At 48.9% G+C, this 18,434-nt stretch overlaps 1 protein-coding gene across 3 annotated transcripts in view; it reads left to right on the forward strand.

Annotated features, from left to right (window-relative positions):
- Positions 1-18,434, forward strand: part of ERN2 (endoplasmic reticulum to nucleus signaling 2) — a 24,151-nt gene continuing 5,717 nt past the window's right edge. The window contains exons 1-13 of one of the 3 annotated variants that reach the window (XM_039478100.2): positions 1-126; positions 2,153-2,258; positions 2,949-2,982; positions 3,254-3,326; positions 6,727-6,799; positions 6,946-7,053; positions 7,375-7,476; positions 8,658-8,922; positions 11,385-11,463; positions 11,546-11,693; positions 11,809-11,927; positions 13,148-13,303; positions 13,558-13,720. In XM_039478100.2, coding sequence (XP_039334034.2) covers positions 37-126; positions 2,153-2,258; positions 2,949-2,982; positions 3,254-3,326; positions 6,727-6,799; positions 6,946-7,053; positions 7,375-7,476; positions 8,658-8,922; positions 11,385-11,463; positions 11,546-11,693; positions 11,809-11,927; positions 13,148-13,303; positions 13,558-13,720 — 1,516 coding nt within the window. In that variant the 5' untranslated portion in view covers positions 1-36. Of the gene's footprint in view, positions 127-2,152; positions 2,270-2,948; positions 2,983-3,253; positions 3,327-6,726; positions 6,800-6,945; positions 7,054-7,374; positions 7,477-8,657; positions 8,923-11,384; positions 11,464-11,545; positions 11,694-11,808; positions 11,928-13,147; positions 13,304-13,557; positions 13,721-18,434 lie in introns of those variants that run through there. The other 2 variants (XM_074381919.1, XM_074381920.1) reach the window with 2 other exon arrangements.

The following is an 18,434-nucleotide window of genomic DNA, read 5'->3' on the forward strand; positions in this document are numbered from 1 at the left end:
AAGGGACCTGGCCGGCCTTGTGGCTGCCCAGGCGCTATGACGAGCGCGGTCAGGGGGTCGAGGCCGTGGACCCGGCTGGGGCTCCTGCTCCAGTTCGCGGCGCTGCTCGGGACGCTGAGTCCACAGGTGAGAGCTAGGGACCGACGCCGAGTCCCCACAGTCGGGTCGTGGGGCGCAGGGGGCGGGGTCGCGCTATGAGCGAAGGCGCGGCTGGCCCATGGGGGTCCCTCTCCCTCTCTCAGGCCTGGGTCCCGACCCGAGTGAAAGTCTCCTGGGTTTGGGGAGTCGTCAGTTGCCCCCAGCAAATACCTAGCTGGAGAGATCTGCCAGCGTGGAAAGACGAGAGCAGACCGAGCACCCCGCCTCTTCTGCGGGAAGGGGTGCCGTCTGGCGGGGGATGGGCACCCGGGCACGAAAGCCAGGCCTCTTCAGACTTCTGGGGATCCTGGCTTCCTTTGAAAATATGATTAACTTCAGAGCCCTCTGCTGAAAACTGCGCCTGCACGCCCAGTTTGCAATTTCAGAGGCTTTACATTGTGGTCCCCTTACCCATAGCTGCACCCCAGGTTCAGAACCTGTGAGATAAATGAGCTGGGGGTGTGGGTATCTGCTCCCACGGTGCCAGGAATAGAAGAGTTTACAGAAATGCAGCCAGAAGGCAAAAATCGCCTGGCCCGAGAATCCAGTTGTCTGGCCGGTACCCCCAATGGGGTGAAAGCAATCAGGTTGAGTTAGGCACCCCATTCCCCCTCCCACCTCATGGGTGCATCTCATGGTTGCCAGCTAAGAATGCAAGCCCAGTGTGGCCAGATCGGGAGTCTCCAGAAAAATTCCAAATGAGAAAAATGAGAAAGCTTGTTTATTTTTTATAAATCGTCCCATTTTTTTTCATTGGCAGCTAATTGAAAACACATTTTTTAGCACTAGATGGTCAAACGAAATTCATTTGTGGGCAACCGCTCTGCAGCCTCTTCTCCAGACCATTCTCCCTCCTGCTGTGCTGCAGATGACGAAATTGAGGCCCAGAAAGAAAGAGGGGCTAGCAGTTTCCTGACCCTCCTCTCAACACCAGTGGCTCGGCCCCAAACCTGAGGGTCCTGAAGCAGGATGTGGCCTTTGCAGGGGTGCGGCTGGGCCTCCCGGATGTTAGGCCTCCTGCTGGGAGTTCAGCCTCACCCTGTTTGCTCAAGGAGGGGCTGGAGCAGGTGACTGAGCCCAGAAGCGCCAGATAAAAGTATGGGTGGCTCCAGTCCCACTTTCACAACCATCCCCAGGTTTGGGTCAGGGGACCCACTGGAGCCTGGCACTAAAACCAGCTGGGCTGGTTTGGGGAAATGGAAAGGGGCATCCTAAAAGAGGCTGACATTGTGGCAGAGGAAAAAGAGGCCAGCCATAAGAATCAGAGAGATGGCAACTCAAGTCCAGAGTTTTGCCACTTACTATCTCTGTGGCTTTAAGCCAATGACCTAACTTTGCTGAGCTTCATTCTCCCTCCCCTGCAGAACAGGAAAACTAATAGTACCAGTCTTAGAATGGGTGCTGTGGCTTATACCTGTAGTCCCAACACTTTGGGAGACTGAGGCAGGAGGAACACTTGAGGCCAGGAGTTCCAGACCAGCCTGGACAACATGGCAAGACCCTATCTCTACAAAAAGTACAAAGATTAGCCAGGCGTGATGGCACACACCTGTAGTCCCAGCTACCTGGGAGGCTGAGGTGTGAGGATCAGCTGAGCCAAGGAGTTTGAGGCTGCAGTGAGCTATGATTATACCACTGCATTCCAGTTTGGGCAATAGAGCAAAACCCTGTCCTATATTAAAACAACAAGAACAATAACAAAAAAGAAACAAAGCAAACAATGAAGTCATTTTGCAAAGGCCTTTAGTCTTCTTTGGAAAACCAGAATGAATTGAGGGAGGAAGTAAGGAATTGGGAATTTAGATACGTGGGAGCCAAAACCTCCCCCCACTGTAACCCCTCTCTAGAGTCAAAGAGATGATGAGTGACACCAGTGTTTTCCCCAATTACCCTTCCTCCCCTGCTCTGTTCCCATCTGGGGGGAAGGGAAGTCATGGCCAGCCCTGCCTGGGACAGGAGCAAAGGGTGGTCCCAGACCCCTGAGAGAGCTGACTTTGTCCCTACCCCCTTACAGGTTCATACTCTAAGGCCAGAGAGCCTCCTGCTGGTGTCCACCTTGGATGGAAGTCTCCATGCACTGAGCAAGCAGACAGGGGACCTGAAGTGGACTCTGAGGGATGGTGAGCAAGAGGTGGTCCGTCCTCCCTTTTTGGGCCCATAGATTGGTGGAGGGGGAGTCACTGTGGTATAGAGAATAAGAACATGCGGGAACGGTTGCTCACGCCTGTAATCCCAGCACTTGGGGAGGCTGAGGCGAGTGGATCACCTGAGGTCAGGAGTTCAAGACCAGCCTGGCCAACATGGTGAAACCCTGTCTCTACTAAAAATACAAAAATTAGCTGGGTGTGGTGGCGCGTGCCTGTAATTCTACCTACTCGAGAGGCTGAGGCAGGAGCATTGCTTGAACCCAGGAGGCAGAGGTTGCAGTGAGCTGAAATCGTGCCATTGCACTCCAGCCTGAGTGACAAGAGTGAAACTGTCTCAAGAGAGAGAGAGAGAGAGAGAGAGAGAGAGAGAGAGAGAGAGAGAGAGAACATGGACTCTAGAATCCAATGGTATCGACAGGCAGCTTCACTGCTTACCAGATGTGTGGCCTTGAGAAACTCACTTTACCTCTCTGATCCTCAATGTCCTCATCAGTAAAATGGGGCAAAAGATATGACCCTATCTGACAGAGTTCTTGGGAAAATGGCATTACATTCATGTCAAGTAATGGCATTACATTCATGCCATAGCTCAGTGAATATGAGCTGTGCTTTTCAGTGGAGTCTGGAGGGAGCTGCTCACGCTCTGTGTCCCTGTCCCTGCAGATCCTGTCGTCCAAGGACCAACGTATGTCACAGAGTAAGTAAACCTGGGGCCTTTTAAGGAGGAGGCAGCTGGGAGATGGGGGACCCATAGTTGTCTAGAGAGAGTGTGTGTGTGGGACGGGGACATGTTGGAAGTAAGGGAAGAGAATTGGTTCTGGAAGTGATATAAGGGAGGGTCTTGGAGACCCAAGGTGTCTCCTACAAGAATAGGCTTCTACTAGCTGAGAAGTTGGAGGGAATTTGGGGCCTTCATGAAACTAGGGTGCAGGCACCCATTCATCTTCTTTTTCCTCTTTACTCCACAGAATGGCCTTTCTGTCTGACCCAGCTGATGGCAGCCTGTACATCTTGGGGACCCAAAAACAACAGGGATTAATGGTTTGTTTCCCATGGTGTTCAGGAAGGGTGAGGGCCAGGGCTTTTGTCAGCTGGAGCACTGAGAGGTGGAGAAGGAGTCTGGTCAGTATCTCCCGTCCTGCAAAGGATGTAAGTCAGGACTGAGCACACTGTGGGAAGGCTGTCTGAGGGACCTGTTACAAAGGTGGTAAGGGGAAGTCTGGCTGTGTCTGCAGGGCAATCTGACTGTCAAACTGAGGGTATCCCAGGGGCTTCTCCAGGACTCTGAGGGCTTTAAGGAGAAATGTATATATCAGTTAGCTTTTGCTAAATACAAATCAACCCAAAACTCAAGAGCTTAAAACCCAAACATCACCTAAATTTATTTAACTCAGAATTTGGTGGGATGACCATTCAGGCTGGGCTTAGCACAGTGGTCCTTCTGCTGGTCTAGATTGAACTTGTTCATGCATGTATGGTCAGCTGCTGGTCAGTTGGATGGCTCTGTTTCTGAAAGTTGGTTGGTAGTTGGCTGGTTTTTGACAGGGGTGGCTGGGCCATGTGTCTCTTATCCCTAGCAGGCAATCCTAGACTTGTTCACATGGTGTCAACAAGGGACCCCAAAGCTGCAATACATAAGCACTTTTCAAGCTTCTGTTCACATCACATTTGATAATAGTTCATCAGCCAAAGCAGGTCACATGGCCAAGCTGAGAGTCCAGTGGTGAAAAAACAGACTCCATCTCTTTATGGAAGGAGCTGAGAAGTCACCATATGAAGGGACATGCATATAAGATGAAGAGAAATCTGTGGCCATTTTTTGCAATATTCCACATCAGGACTCTGAATGGGGTGGAATGTGCTTTGTCAGATTTTTTTTTTTTTAATTTTTAAAAAGACAGGACCTCATTCTGTGTCCAGGCCAGAGTGAAGTGGTATTATCATAGCTCACTGCAGCCTCGAACTTGTGGCCTCAGGCAATCCTGGTGCCTCAGTATCCTGAGTAGCTGAGACTGCAGGTGCATACCACCACACCCAGTTCTTTGTCAGAATTCTGACCATGCCAGGGAAAACCTGCCAGAAAAGTCTTAAGTATGTGATTTAGGAAGTGATAAGAAATTTTAGTGTGTGAATCAGGCAGGGTCTCAACTTGGCATACTCACATGGCATACTCAAATAGAATAGTTTGAGGACATTTTGTCAAAGGTGTGAGCAGAGTTTAGGAAACCACAAGGGATAGTGCAGTATATTAGTTCATTCCTACATTGCTATAAAAAAAAATACCTGAAATTGGGTAATTTGTAAAAAACAAACAAACAAACAAACAAACAAACAAACAAAAAAACAGGTTTGACTCATGGTTCTCCAGGCTCTGCAGGAAGCATAGTTACTTCTGCTTCTGAAGACACCTCAGGAAACTTACAATCATGGCAGAAAGCACGAAGTGGAAGCAGGCATGTCTTATACGCCCAGAGCAGGAACAAGAGAGAGAAAGAGAGGAGGTGCCAAAGAGAGGAGATGCCACCTACTTTTTTTTTTTTTGAGACGGAGTTTCGCTCTTGTTACCCAGGCTGGAGTACAATGGTGCGATCTCGGCTCACCGCAACCTCCGCCTCCTGGGTTCAGCAATTCTCCTGCCTCAGCCTCCCAAGTAGCTGGGATTACAGGCACGCACCACCATGCCCAGCTGATTTTTTTTTTTTTTTTTTTGTATTTTTAGTAGAGACGGGGTTTCACCATGTTGACCAGGATGGTCTCGATCTCTTGACCTCGTGATCCACCCGCCTCGGCCTCCCAAAGTGCTGGGATTACAGGCTTGAGCCACCGTGCCCGGCCTTCACCTACTTTTAAACAACCAGATCTCGTGAGAACTCTACTACAAGAACAGCACCAGCTGGGCACAGTGGCTCATGCCTGTAATCCCAGCACTTCAAGAGGCCAAGGCAGGCAGAACACCTGAGGTCAGGAGTTCGAGACCAGTCTGGCCAACATGGTGAAACCCCATCTCTACCAAAAAATACAAAAATTAGCCAGGTGTGGTAGCACATGTCTGCAGTCCCAGCTGCTTGGGAGACTGAGGCAGAAGAATCGCTTGAACCCAGGAAGCAGAGATTGCAGTGAGCCGAGATGGCACCACTGCACTCCAGCTGGGGTGACAGAGCAAGACCCTATCTAAAAAAAAAAAAGAAAAAGAATAGCACCAAATGGAGAAATTTGTCCCCATGATCCAATCACCTCCTGCCAGGCCCCACCTCTAATATTGGGGATTGCAATTCAACAGGTGGTTTATGTGGGGACACAACCCAACCATATTGTGTGGTATCCTTTGGTTCATGACAGTGGGGTGCCATTATCAGCCCTAATTCTGGAGGCTGGGGAGGGAGCAGCTACCGCAGCCTGGAACTACAGAGAGATGTTCTGAGAGCACCACCCAGTGGGACCTCAGCGCTTCAGTGGAGGGACACAGCCAGCCCATGAGGACTCCATGGCGAGGAAACCAGTGCATACTCTGATCTCACCCTGTCCCCATTATTCAGACTCAATAGGAAGCCAGAGCACAGGGTGCCCACAGACATAATCCAGACAAGTCCAGCTCTGGGGAGAAGGAGAAGAGTGGATCTGATCTCCACTCCTAGCCAACATCAGGCCATGGTCACCTTTATTCTGGAACAACTCCTCACTTCTCCAAGTCTCTCATGGCTATTGACAGTTTTTAAGTACCCATGTGAGTTGGATTTTTTTTGGAATTAAACTCCCCACTTGTGTGTGAGGTGTTTTTGTTTTTGCTTTTGTCTGTTTTATTTTGTTTAGAGATAGAGTCTCACTCTATCACCTAGGCTGGAATGCAGTGGCACAATCAGAGCTCACTGAAGCCTTGAACTCCTGGGCTCAAGCTATCCTCCGGCCTCAGCCTCACTGGTAGCTGGGACTATAGGCATGCACCACCATGCTCAGCTCTTTTTTTTTTTTTTTTTAATTTCCATAGAGACAAGGTCTCACCATGTTGCCCACACTGGTCTTGAATTCCTGGGCTCAAGCAATACTCCTTCCTCGGCCTCCCAATGTGCTGGGATTACAGGCATGAGCCACCATGCCCATCCCAGTGCAAGTTTTTGAGAAGGAGGTCAGGTCAGTCCAGGAGCAATTGGCTCATGTGGTACCTTGACACTGGGTATGGGAATTTCTGCATTTCCTCAAGAGGCTGTGTATCAAAATGATTCAGTGTGCTGGCTCTGGAGGCTGACTGCCTGGGTTCAAGGCCACTTAGTAGCTGTGTGATGGTAACCAAGTTACATGGCCTCTCCAAGCCAGTTTCCTTACCTAAAAAGTGGAAATGATAGTAGTTCCTGTTAATTGGTTGCTATGGAAATGGGCTCACCTGGCACAGTGAGCATCGTATGTTTCTGCTCTTACTCCTTCCTGGAAATTTTCCCTCTCCCAGAAACTGCCATTCACCATCCCTGAGTTGGTTCATGCCTCTCCCTGCCGCAGCTCTGATGGGGTCTTCTACACAGGTAAGCATCTCTCTAGCCTGTGGGGTCCAGGTTCAGCCAGCAGAGTCCGGGATCTAGGTCATGACAGGCTAATTAGGCACAGGAGTCATGAGACCACACCCCTTCCCATGCCAACTTGGGCACTAAAATGCTTTCCACCTCCACAGGCCGGAAGCAGGATGCCTGGTTTGTGGTAGACCCTGAGTCAGGGGAAACCCAGATGACACTGACCACAGAGGGTCCCCCTACCCCTCGTCTCTACATCGGCCGAACACGTGAGTCAGGCCCCAGTTGTTCATTTAAGCTCCAGGCAGACTTCCCTTTTGCTCTGCTGAGATCTGGCTGTTGCTAACCAAGTTGAATTCAGGCCAGTCAGTCTGTTAGTCATCAATAAACATTGTACAGAGCACTGAACTAGGAGCTGGGGCTACAGCTCTAAACAAGAGCTCCCATCTCTGCCACTGTGATGCTCACAGGCTTCCAGCCCTCCAGGCTGTGTTCTTGGGAAACCCCCACTCCTGCAAGATAAATGGCCCCTGGGGTTGGAGGGAGCGTCACATGGGCATTCCTGATAATCTTGCTTCTGGGATCCCCAGAGTATACGGTCACCATGCATGACCCAAGGGCCCCGGCCCTTCGCTGGAACACCACCTACCGCCGCTACTCAGCACCCCCCATGGATAGCACACCTGGGAAATGTGAGTTCCACCTTTCTCTGATCCCATCAAGGAGCAAGGTCCCCAACCAGAGAAACCATGAACAGCATCCATGACCAGTTCCCAGCCACTTTTTGACCCACTAGACCTCCCCAGGGACCCCATGTACTGAATGGCACACCCCTGAAGGCTGACCCCAAATGATTCCCTCAACACCCAGACTGATCCTCCTGAACCTTGGCCAATCCCTCAACCTCCTAACTTCTATACTCTAAGTGACCCCAACCAGGTAACCCTGGATGACCTCCCATATTCAAAGTGACCCCAAACAGCCCCTAAGCAATCTCTGCATGTCCTGACCCCTACATATAACCCCTGAAAGCTGACCCTAAGTAGCCTCATCCATAGACTGACTCCCCAGGTGATCCTGACCACTCTCTGCATTTTTTGTGAGATAGGGCCTCACTCTGTCACCCAGGCTGGGGTGCAGTAGCACAATCATAGCTTACCACAGCCTCCAACTCCTGGGCTCAAGCGATCCTCTATCCTCAGCCTCCTTAATAGCTGGGACTGCAGGTGTGCACCACCAAGCCTGGCTCATGTTTTAATTTTTTGTAGAGATGGGGTCTTGCTATGCCCAGGCTGGTCTCAAGCTCCTGGACTTAAGTGATCCTCCTGCCTCAGCTTCCCAAAGTGCTGAGATTACAAGCATAAGCCAATGCACCTGACCCACCCCCTTGATATTATGACTGATACCCAACTACCAGAGTGACCTTGCAGGTGCCCCTAAGGCACCCCAATCCCTTATTTCATCATTCTGCATGAGACCCTATACAGATCACCTTATCAGAGGTGAAGTCACTTACACACCCCAGCCAACCCTTCTCACACTCTAATTGACTCTCAAGTGACCCACATGCCTCCAGGCCACCCTGGTTGATCCATCCTAGGTGACCATCTGTTGACCATAAGCAATACCCTACATCCTAAGTGACCCAAACGGACTCCCACACACCTGAGTCACCTTTGAATGACCCTGATTGATCGCCTTATTTTCAAAGTGACCCCATGAACTCCAACAAAACTTCTCACATCCTGATAACCCTCCATGTGATCTCACTTGACCCCCACACACCTGAGTTACCCCCTCACCCAGAGGGCCCACCCTTGGACTCTCTTAGGAGAGCCTCCAACCACCTCTCCCCAGCCACCTTTCTCAGCAGACATGAGCCACCTGGCATCCTGTGGGATGGGCCTCCTGCTCACTGTGGACCCAGGAAGCGGGACAGTGCTGTGGACACAGGACTTGGGTGTGCCTGTGACGGGCATCTACACCTGGCACCAGGACGGCCTGCGCCAGCTGCCGCATCTCACACTGGCTCGAGACACCATGCATTTCCTCGCCCTCCGCTGGGGCCACATCCGACTGCCTGCCTCAGGCCCCCGGAACACGGCCACCCTCTTCTCTGCCTCGGACACCCAGCTGCTGTAGGTGTTGGTATCTGGGGTCTGGGGAAGGAGCTGTCTGGGAGGGTTGCAGCCTGGGTCTGATGGCCAGGCGAGTTGTTCAGCTGTGACACACCAGTACAACTGAAGCAGGGGTCAAAACATCTCAAATTGGTTACTTACCCAACTGGTTGGTAAATAACCAGTGTCCTGTGCTGCCCTCCAAGTGTTCCCAGGACCCCCTAGGTAACCCCCACTGTTCAGCAACTCATAGGGTAAGATCTGGCCTAGGAGGGTGTATTAGTCTGTTTTCATGCTGCTGATAAAGACATACCCAGGCCAGGTGCAGTGGCTCACGCCTGTAATCCCAGCGCTTTGGGAAGCCAAGGCAGGCAGATCATCCGAGGTCGAGAGTTCAAGTCCAGCCTGGCCAACATGGAGAAACCCCATCTCTACTAAACATATAAAAATTAGCTGTATTACAGATGCATGGCTGTAATCCCAACTACTTGGGAGGCTGAGGCAGGAGAATCACTTGAACCTGGGAGGTGGAGGTTGCAGTGAGCCAATATCATGCCATTGTACTCCATCCTGGGCAACTAGAGCAAAACTCTGTCTCAAAAAAAAAAAAAAAGACATACCCAAGACTTGGCAATTTACAAAAGAAAGAGGTTTAATGGACTTACAGTTCCATGTGGCTGGGTAGCCTCACAATCATGGTGGAAAGCAAGGAGGAGCGAGTCACATCTTACATGGAAGGCAGCAGGCAAAGAGAGGCGCTGGTGCAGAGAAACTCCCTTTTATAAAACCATCAGATCTTGTGAGACTTATTCACTATCACGAGAACAGCATGGAAAAGATCCACCCTCATGATTCAATTACCTTCCACTGGGTCCCTCCCACAGCACATGGGAATTCAAGATGAGATGTGGGTGGGATCACAGCCAAACCATATCAGAGGTGGACTTCAGGTCTTAACCTGTTCTAATTGGTAGGTGCTGTGCCTTATGGATTGTAAAATACTTTAAATAATACCCTTATTGCATCTAACACCTTAGTGTCCCCATCTTGAAAAACAAGTAGACAGATTGGGAAGATCAGGGATCATCTATGTATTCATTTCAATTCATTTTACAAATATTAACTGAGCACTTAGTGTGTGCCAGTCTCACTAGAGTCTGGGAGTGCAATAGTAAATAACCCATTCATTGTTCCTGCCTGCAGGAACCCGAGTCTAGTGGGAGAGACAGACATGTAAAGAGACAATTGCAACCTGACATGATAAAGGATGAGATGAAAGTAGTATAAGATGCCATGGCAATGTACAGGAAGAGTACCCACATCGAGACTAGGGACAGGAGGCAGTCATAGAAAGCTTCCCAGAGGAAGGGACATCTAAATTAAAACCTGAAAAAACAATAGGAAATGAGAGAGATGAGAGAGCATGGAATTCAGGGAACAGGAAAAAGTTAAGACTGGAATACAGACCTGAGCAAGGAGTAGGGTCTGAGGTTATAAGCTAAGCAGGGATCTTGTAGGATCATTTAAAAGGCTTGGACATTTTCTCCTAAAGCCAGAGAGAAGTCACTGGAGAGTTTTAAGGAAGGAAGTGACTTGGTCATATTTTCATTTTAGAAAGAATATCTTAGAGTGGTATATGGAAAGAAATGGACCATTCATGGAATATTGATTTGTTCAGGCAAGAAATGAAGATAGGTTATACTAGAGCAGAAACTCTATAGAGGGAAATAGCCTCTGGTTATGTAAGATATATTAGAAGGAAAACCCAGTAAAAATTTGGTGATTAGGGAATTTGATGATTGTGAGCAATGAGTCAAAGATCATGCTCAGGTTTCTAGAAGCTCATGGGTGCTATCATTTTCAGAGGCAGGGAACACTACAGGAGGTGGGGGAGAAGAAGGAGGAAGAGGTAAAGAATGATATAATGAGTTTATATGTGGAAAATTAAGCTCTTGAAAGAGGTCTGGGTTAGACAGATTTGAAATTGTGATTATAGAGCATGTATCAGCTAGCTTTAGCTGCGTAGCAAATCACCCCAAAACAGAGAGCTTAAAAAACAACAATGTATTATTCCTCAAGATTCTGTGGGTCAGCTGGGTAGGTGTTTTTTCTGCAGTCTGCTTGTGGCTTGGTTGAGTCTGGAGAATCTAGGATGGCCTCACTCACCTATCTCATAGTTGATGGACTGTTTGGTCTATGGAGGATTAAAGAGGTCTCTCACACCCCAGTAGGCTAGCCTGGGTTTTCTCCCACGACGGTCTCAGGGCTCCAAAGAACAGTGCAGAAGGAAGCCTCAAGCCACAAGTACTTTTCAAGCTTCTACTTATGTCACATGTGCTGTTGTCTAATTGATTAGAGCAAGTCTCATGGCTAAGCCAAGAGTCAATGTGAGACAGAAATATACAGGAGTGTGAGTACCCTGATAACTGAAACTACTCACCACCAGCATTCATTCTTCTCTTCTTTTTCTTACCTCCCGCTAGGATGACACTGTATGTGGGAAAGGATGAAGCTGGCTTCTATGTCTCTAAAGCACTGGTCCACACAGGAGTGGCCCTGGTGGTGAGAAGTGGTCTCTGAGTGGGCTGAAAGAGGATGAACAGAAGAACCTCCCTCACTCATGGCTCTCCATCTTCTGCTGTAGCCTCGTGGACTGACCCTGGCCCCCACAGATGGCCCTACCACAGATGAGGTGACACTCCAAGTCTCAGGAGAGCGAGAGGGCTCACCCAGCACTGATGTCAGATACCCCTCAGGCAGCGTGGCCCTCCCAAGCCAGTGGCTGCTGATTGGTGAGATCCTCTGGCCCAAATTGGGAGTAGATGAAGATAAAAAACCTGTGAGCCCAGCTTCTGAGCTGGAAGGCCGAGGTTGCCTTTAACCTGATGACTTTTGCCCCCACTTTAGGACACCACGAGCTACCCCCAGTCCTGCATACCACCATGCTGAGGGTCCATCCCACCCCAGGGAGTGGGACTGCAGAGACAAGACCCCCAGAGAACACCCAGGCCCCAGCCTTCTTGGAGGTCAGTGATGGAAGGGCAGAGAGCGGGGGGCAGGGAGGCCCCAGCAGATAGGGGAGCAGCCCTTGGACCTTTTCCTCGGGCTTCTAAGAATAACAGTTGGAGATGGGTCAATTGACCTCACACAATTTCCCAGAAGACAAACATTTTGTTGTTGTTGTTATTGTTGTTGTTACTGGCAGAAACACATTAGAAGTGTCAAAATATGTCTGGGCATGGTAGTTCATGCTTATAATCTCAACACTTTGGGAGGTTGATGTAGAAGGATGGCTTGAGGTCAGGAGTTTGAGACTAGCTTGGGTAACATGGCAAGACCCCATCACTACAAAAAAAAAAATTAAAAATTGGTGGGGCATGCTGGTGTGTACCTGTAGTCCCAGCTACTCAGGAAGCTGAGGTAGGAGGATTACTGGAGCCCAAAAATTTGAGGCTGCAGTGAGCTATGGTCACACCACTACACTGGTAACACAGTGAGACCCTGTCTCTTAAAAAAAAAAAAAAAAAAAAAAAGACCAGACACAGTGGCTCACGCCTGTAATCCCAGCACTTTGAGAGGCCAATGCAGGCAGATCACCTGAGTTCAGGAGTTTAAGACCAGCCTGACCAACATGGAGAAACCCCGTCTCTACGAAAAATACAAAAAATTAGCCAGGCATGGTGGCGCATGCCTGTAATCCCAGCCATTCGGGAGGCTGAGGCAGGAGAATCGCTTGAACCTGGGAAGCGAGGTTGCAGTGAGCCAACATTGCACTATTGCACTTCAGCCTGGGCAAAAAGAGTGAGACTCTATCTCAAAAAAAAAAAAAAAAGCATGTGCTCCTGGGAGAGGGAGGAACCAAAATCACTGGTAAGTAGCTCAAAGTTAGAAGGAACAGCCATGGCCAAGAGCAAATCTGGTTGCTCATCAGAATCACTTGGGAGCTCATTCCAGCGCCAACACATTTAAAATCTCTAGAAAAGGATATCTGTATTTTTAGTGACATTCCAAGAGTACCTGTATTTTTTAGTGACATTCCATGAAATGCTGGTCATTGGGTAGGTTTAGAAAACCACTCTTCTGGGCACAATGATGTTTCAGCACCATGGAGAGTGCCATGTTTCCCACCATATGCAGACTACTCACTGCCCCTTCAATTAAGCCTAGCCCTGTGCTGGTGATGAAGAAAGGTTAGGGGTTCCCCGGTGGAAGCAGGTGCTAAAAGTGAACGGCGCTTTATCCCCAGCTATTGAGCCTGAGCCGAGAGAAACTCTGGGACTCCAAGCTGCATCCAGAAGAGAAAACTCCAGACTCTTACCTGGGACTGGGCCCACAAGACCTGCTGGCAGCTAGCCTCACTGCTGTCCTCCTGGGAGGGTGGATTCTCTTTGTGATGAGGCAGGTAGGCCCATTGCCCTGACCTCAGGTCCATCTGGGAGTAATGCTCCTCCTCCTCTCTGAGACCACTCAGCAACTCTCTCCCTCTACCCAGCTCTGACTTTGCCCCCTGCCTCCTTCCCAGCAGCTCCCCAGGCCCCTGTGATCTTGCTCTGTAAGTTCATGCTGCCTGGTGAACCCATCTCAGTCACAGATACTGGGCCTATCATGGGGCATGGCATGGCAAGGACAGAGCTCTCTTAGGCTCTTGTGTTATAGCAGCAGCCACAGGTGGCGAAGCAGGAAGAGACTCCTCTGACCCCTGCAGACTCTTCTCACATCTCCCAGGACGCCCAGTCCCTGCACTCGGGGGCCACCCCAAGGAGCCAGAAGAGATTCCGAAGTCCCTCAAAGCAAGCCCAGCCACTCGACGACCCTGAAGGTGAGCTTGAGTGAACAAGAGAGGGCAGTTAGGAGCAGAGAAAATCAAGGGGCAGATTTAACTGCAAACCTGGTTTATTAAAAGCCACTACAGTGGGGTGGTTAGGTCTAAATGAATTAATAAGAGTGTTTTGAGTAGAGCCTGCTATGTAGTTGAGCACTCTAGAAATGTCTGCTGTCATTTTTTTGATTTTTTTTTTTTTTTTTTTTTTTTTGAGACAAGGTCTCACTCTGTCACCCAGGCATCATAGCCTACTGCAGCCTCAAGCTCCTGGGCTCATGAAATCCTCCCTCCTCAGCCTCCCAAATAGCTGTGACTACAAACGTGCACCACCATGCCCCACTAATTGTAACATTATTTTTGCAGAAATTGGGTCTCACTATGTTGCCCAGGCTGGTCTTGAACTGATAGCCTCTAGAGATCCTCCCACCTCAGCCTCCCAAAGTGCTGGGATTACAGGTGTGAATCACCATGCCCAGCTCATTATTGTATTATTTTTAAGGACTCTGGATATAGATAGAACAGGGTATAGATCCAAGGCTGTTCTCTGCTTACCTCCTTTGCGCTCAGTTTTTCATTTGTCAAATGGGAATAATAACATCCAGCTCATTACATCATTTCATCATTAGAAGTTACAATCATTATTATTAAATAATACTTAGGTAATATTATTAATATGCATGTTAAAATGATATTATATTTGGTAACAATAATAGTAAATGGCCTTCATATAATTTAGCGTCTTTTATTTTTTAAACCCTTCTCTTACCTTTTCTCAATTTAGTCCTATAAATAAGCCCTTTTAGGTTGGGTGTGGTGGCTCACACCTGTAATCCCAGAACTTTCAGAGGCCAAGGGGGGGATTGCTTAAGGCCAGGAGTTCAAGACTTACCTGGGCAACATAGGGAGACCCCCATCTCTACAAATAATACAAACAATTTGCCGGGTATGATGATGTGCACCTGTGGTCCCAGCTACTCAGGAGGCTAAGGCAGGAGGACTGCTTGAGTCCAGAAGGTTGAGGCTGCAGTGAGCTGTGAACCTTTCAAGGTTCCTCTGGCATCTGGCATGCTCCAGGTCCTTCTTGCGTGCATTTACCAATCAGCCCAGGCTAATTCTGCTTGATAGGTTCTGGGCTGGGCTCGTGTTTTCGGTTGCCTTTGTGAACTTGTGCCGGCACCTCCTGGTCACCGCTCAAGCCACTTCCTCATACCTTGGCCCCACTCTGCCGTTCCCCTCTCAGGTTTCTCTGTGCCACATGTGGCTTGATGCTCTGGTGCTATTCACAAGGGCCCCCTCTGTGGTCACTGTGCCTTAGCCCAGAGGAAAACAGCTCCCCTTCCTCGGGGGGTCAGCTCTTTTAGAGGGCCCACAGCAGGATTTCCTGAGCCCTGAGCTGCTATAGTTTTTGTCATTTTACTGGCCCTGGGTGGGTCCAAGTAATATTCACCTCACTGTACCCCAAAACATCCATCTCCATGGACCTTCTGACTCAAGTTGAGTCTAGCTCCTCTTTACCCAGACAAATGAGACTCCATCTTTGGGTAACTCCAGAGTTATTCTCGTCAAAGTCTTCATGGACTGTATTATATGATTCACAAAACTTACATTGGAGTCACACCCAATTTTCATTTAACTTACACAAATTTGGCTGGGCATGGTGGCTCATGCCTGTAATCCCAGCACTTTGAGAGGCTGAGGCAGGCAGAACACTTGAGGTCATGAGTTCAAGACCAGCCTGGCCAACATGGTGAAATCATATCTCTACTAAAAATACAAAAATTAGCCTGGTGTGGTGGTGGGTGCCTGTAGTCTCAGCTACTGGGGAGGCTGAGGTACAAGAATTGCTTGAACCCAAGAGACAGAGGTTTCAGTGAGCCAAGATCATGCCACTGCACTCCAGTCTGGGTAACAGAGCAAGAATCCATCTCAAAAAAAAAGTACACAAATTAATCTACATGTGCTTGGATAGGCATTTCTCAGGACCTCTGGCTGCATCATGTATTCAATGACAAGTGGATGCAATCCAGCCTGAACCAGAATTAACATTTATATAGTGCTTACTGTATGCCAGGCACTGTTCTGAATGCTTCGAATGCATTAACTCATGAGATAACATTCCTGTGAGGCGAATGTTATTATAGAATGACCCTTTTATGGAAGTAGAAACTAAGGTGGAAAGGTTTAGTGACAACTCCCACCTCTACCCCTGGCTCACAAAGCTAGTAAGTCCCAGCTCAGGGGTCCAAATGCATGTGGCTGGCTCCAGCATGTGCCCTAATCTCTGTGGGATAGTGCCCCTGTTTGAACAATACCTGGCAAATACCTGTGAAAACATGTGACTGACTGTTAAGTGCTCCCCAACCTGTGCAGAAGCAGCAGCAAAGTATATCATGTGTATTCAGAATTTCCAGAGGTAATTCTGACTATATGTCCTTTCTCCCCGATACAACAACTTTTGATTACTTTAGAATTGAACTTGGGAGGCTGAGGTGAAAGGATTGCTTGAGCCCAGCCTGGGCAACATAGTGAAGCCCCATGTGTACAAAAATTAAAGACACAAAAAGATTAGCCAGGCATGGTGGCACGTGCCTGTAATCCAGCTGTTTGGGAGACTGAGGCAAGAGGATTGCTTGATCCCAGGAGTTCAAGGTTACAGTGAGCTCTGATCATGCCAGTGCACTCCAGTCTGGGTGACAGAGTGAGCCCCTGTTTCTAAAACAGCAACAACCAAAACTTCCACATTTGCTGCCTCTCCATTATAATTATGCAAAAGCCTGAGCAAAGTGATGGCAAATATCTGTGTGTACAGACTGAGCCTCTCTAGCTCATTATATTTGCATTGAAGGCCCTTGTGGCCATAAGTCTGGCCTCTCTCTTTGAGGGTGCTTCTGAACATCTAATCCAGGAAACTATAAGCAAGTGTTTACTCCATGCCGAGAGCACTGAGAGCAGATACACAATAGCCTGTGAGTCCAGCAGAACCAGTGACACAAAGAGGGCCGAGAGGAGAGGGGAGGGGAGGGGAGGAGGCAGATGAGCAGGGTTTGTTCAAGCAGCTCTGTCCCTGCTCTCTGATCTGCCTGTTTTTCCTACATGTGGGTGATGTGCTTCCAGCAGGGTCCTGCCTGAGCCCGTCCATTCCAGAAAGTCTAGTGTATAGCAATGAAGGTACTGCCTGCATCTTGCTGACAGATGAGTGTGAACTCTAAGCAAATAATCCAGAGGAACGTTAAGGTGCAGCTTGGAGTTTTTCTCACGGATCCCTAATGCTGATTTTCTTTTTCTCGTTATTATTAGTTTTGAGATAGGGTCTTGCTCTGTCACTCAGGCTGAAATGTAGTAGTGGCATGATCTCAGCTCACTGCAACCTCTGCCTTCCAGGCTCAAGCCATCCCCCCCTCCCACCTCAGCCTCCCAAGTAGCTGGACTACAGGCACATACCATCACACTTGGCTAATATATGTGTGTGTGTGTGTGTGTGTGTGTGTGTGTGTGTGTATATGTATAATGTATATAGTAAAGATGGGGTTTCATCATGTTGCCTAGGCTAGTCTTGAACTCAAGCAATCCACCCTCTGGCCTCCCAAAGTGCTGAGATTTCAGGTGTGAGCCACACTGATTTTCATTTACTTTTCCTAGAGCTGATTATAAAAAATGAAGCTAGAAACTCTTCCAAAGTAGAACGCTCTTAGGACCACTGCACTGCACAACTCTAGGGGTGCCATGTACATTTTGCTATATGAATAGTACCTGTTGGAGCTGAGCAGGACTCAGCCTGCCCAGATTTGCCAGGGTCAGAGTGAGACATTTCGCACACGCTGCCCAAAGGGAAGGTCAGTAACTGTCCCAATCTACATATCTTTGCCCACCTGAGCCAACCATCCATCCTAATGGGAAACCAAGGTATCTGGCTCCCTGCTGCCCTGGAACTAACTCTAGGCAGGTTAGCATCCAATGCCCACTGCTTCTGTCTGGTCGTTTTTTCTGTGGCTATGCTCACTTTCATCATACTTCCAACTGCCAGCACTCACCTGCCCTTGATATTGAAGCTGATTCAGTGTCAATTAAAAGAATGCAGTTACAAGATGGCTCATGCCTGTAATCCCAGAACTTTGAGAGGCCAAGGCAGGTGGATCACGAGGTCAGGAGTTCAAGACCAGCCTGACCAACATGGTGAAACCCCATCTCTACTAAAAAGGCAAAAAATTAGCCAGGCATGATGGTGTGCGCTTGTAATCCCAGCTACCCTGGAGGCTGAGGCAGGGAAATTGCTTGAACCAGGGAGGTGGAGGTTGCAGTGAGCCGAGATCACGCCATTGCACTCCACCTTGAGTGACAGAGTGAGACTCCGTCTCAAAAAAAAAAAAAAAATCAGTTACAACTAGTGGAGGTGGGCAGAATGACAGAAGATGTAAAGAAGAAAAAAAAACCCTCTGCAGAAGATGCCAAAAGAGGGAGAGAGATAAAACAGGATAAAATAGCAAACATCACCTCTACCCATTCTTTCCGCATATCCATTTAATCCTCACAATACTGTTGTGTGGGCTCTTTAACCTTAGCCCCCCTGCTTTACTGACGAGAATACTGAGGGCACAGAAGTGAGGAATTTGCCTAAGTACACCAAGAGTCAGTGGCAGCACCAGGCATTGGACCCAGACAGTCTGGATCCTGGGCCCTTGCTCACCTTGCACCAGGCTAAGCATGGGCAGTG

The sequence above is a fragment of the Saimiri boliviensis genome, chromosome 12 (assembly GCF_048565385.1).
Source record: "Saimiri boliviensis isolate mSaiBol1 chromosome 12, mSaiBol1.pri, whole genome shotgun sequence".
NCBI lineage: Eukaryota > Metazoa > Chordata > Mammalia > Primates > Cebidae > Saimiri > Saimiri boliviensis.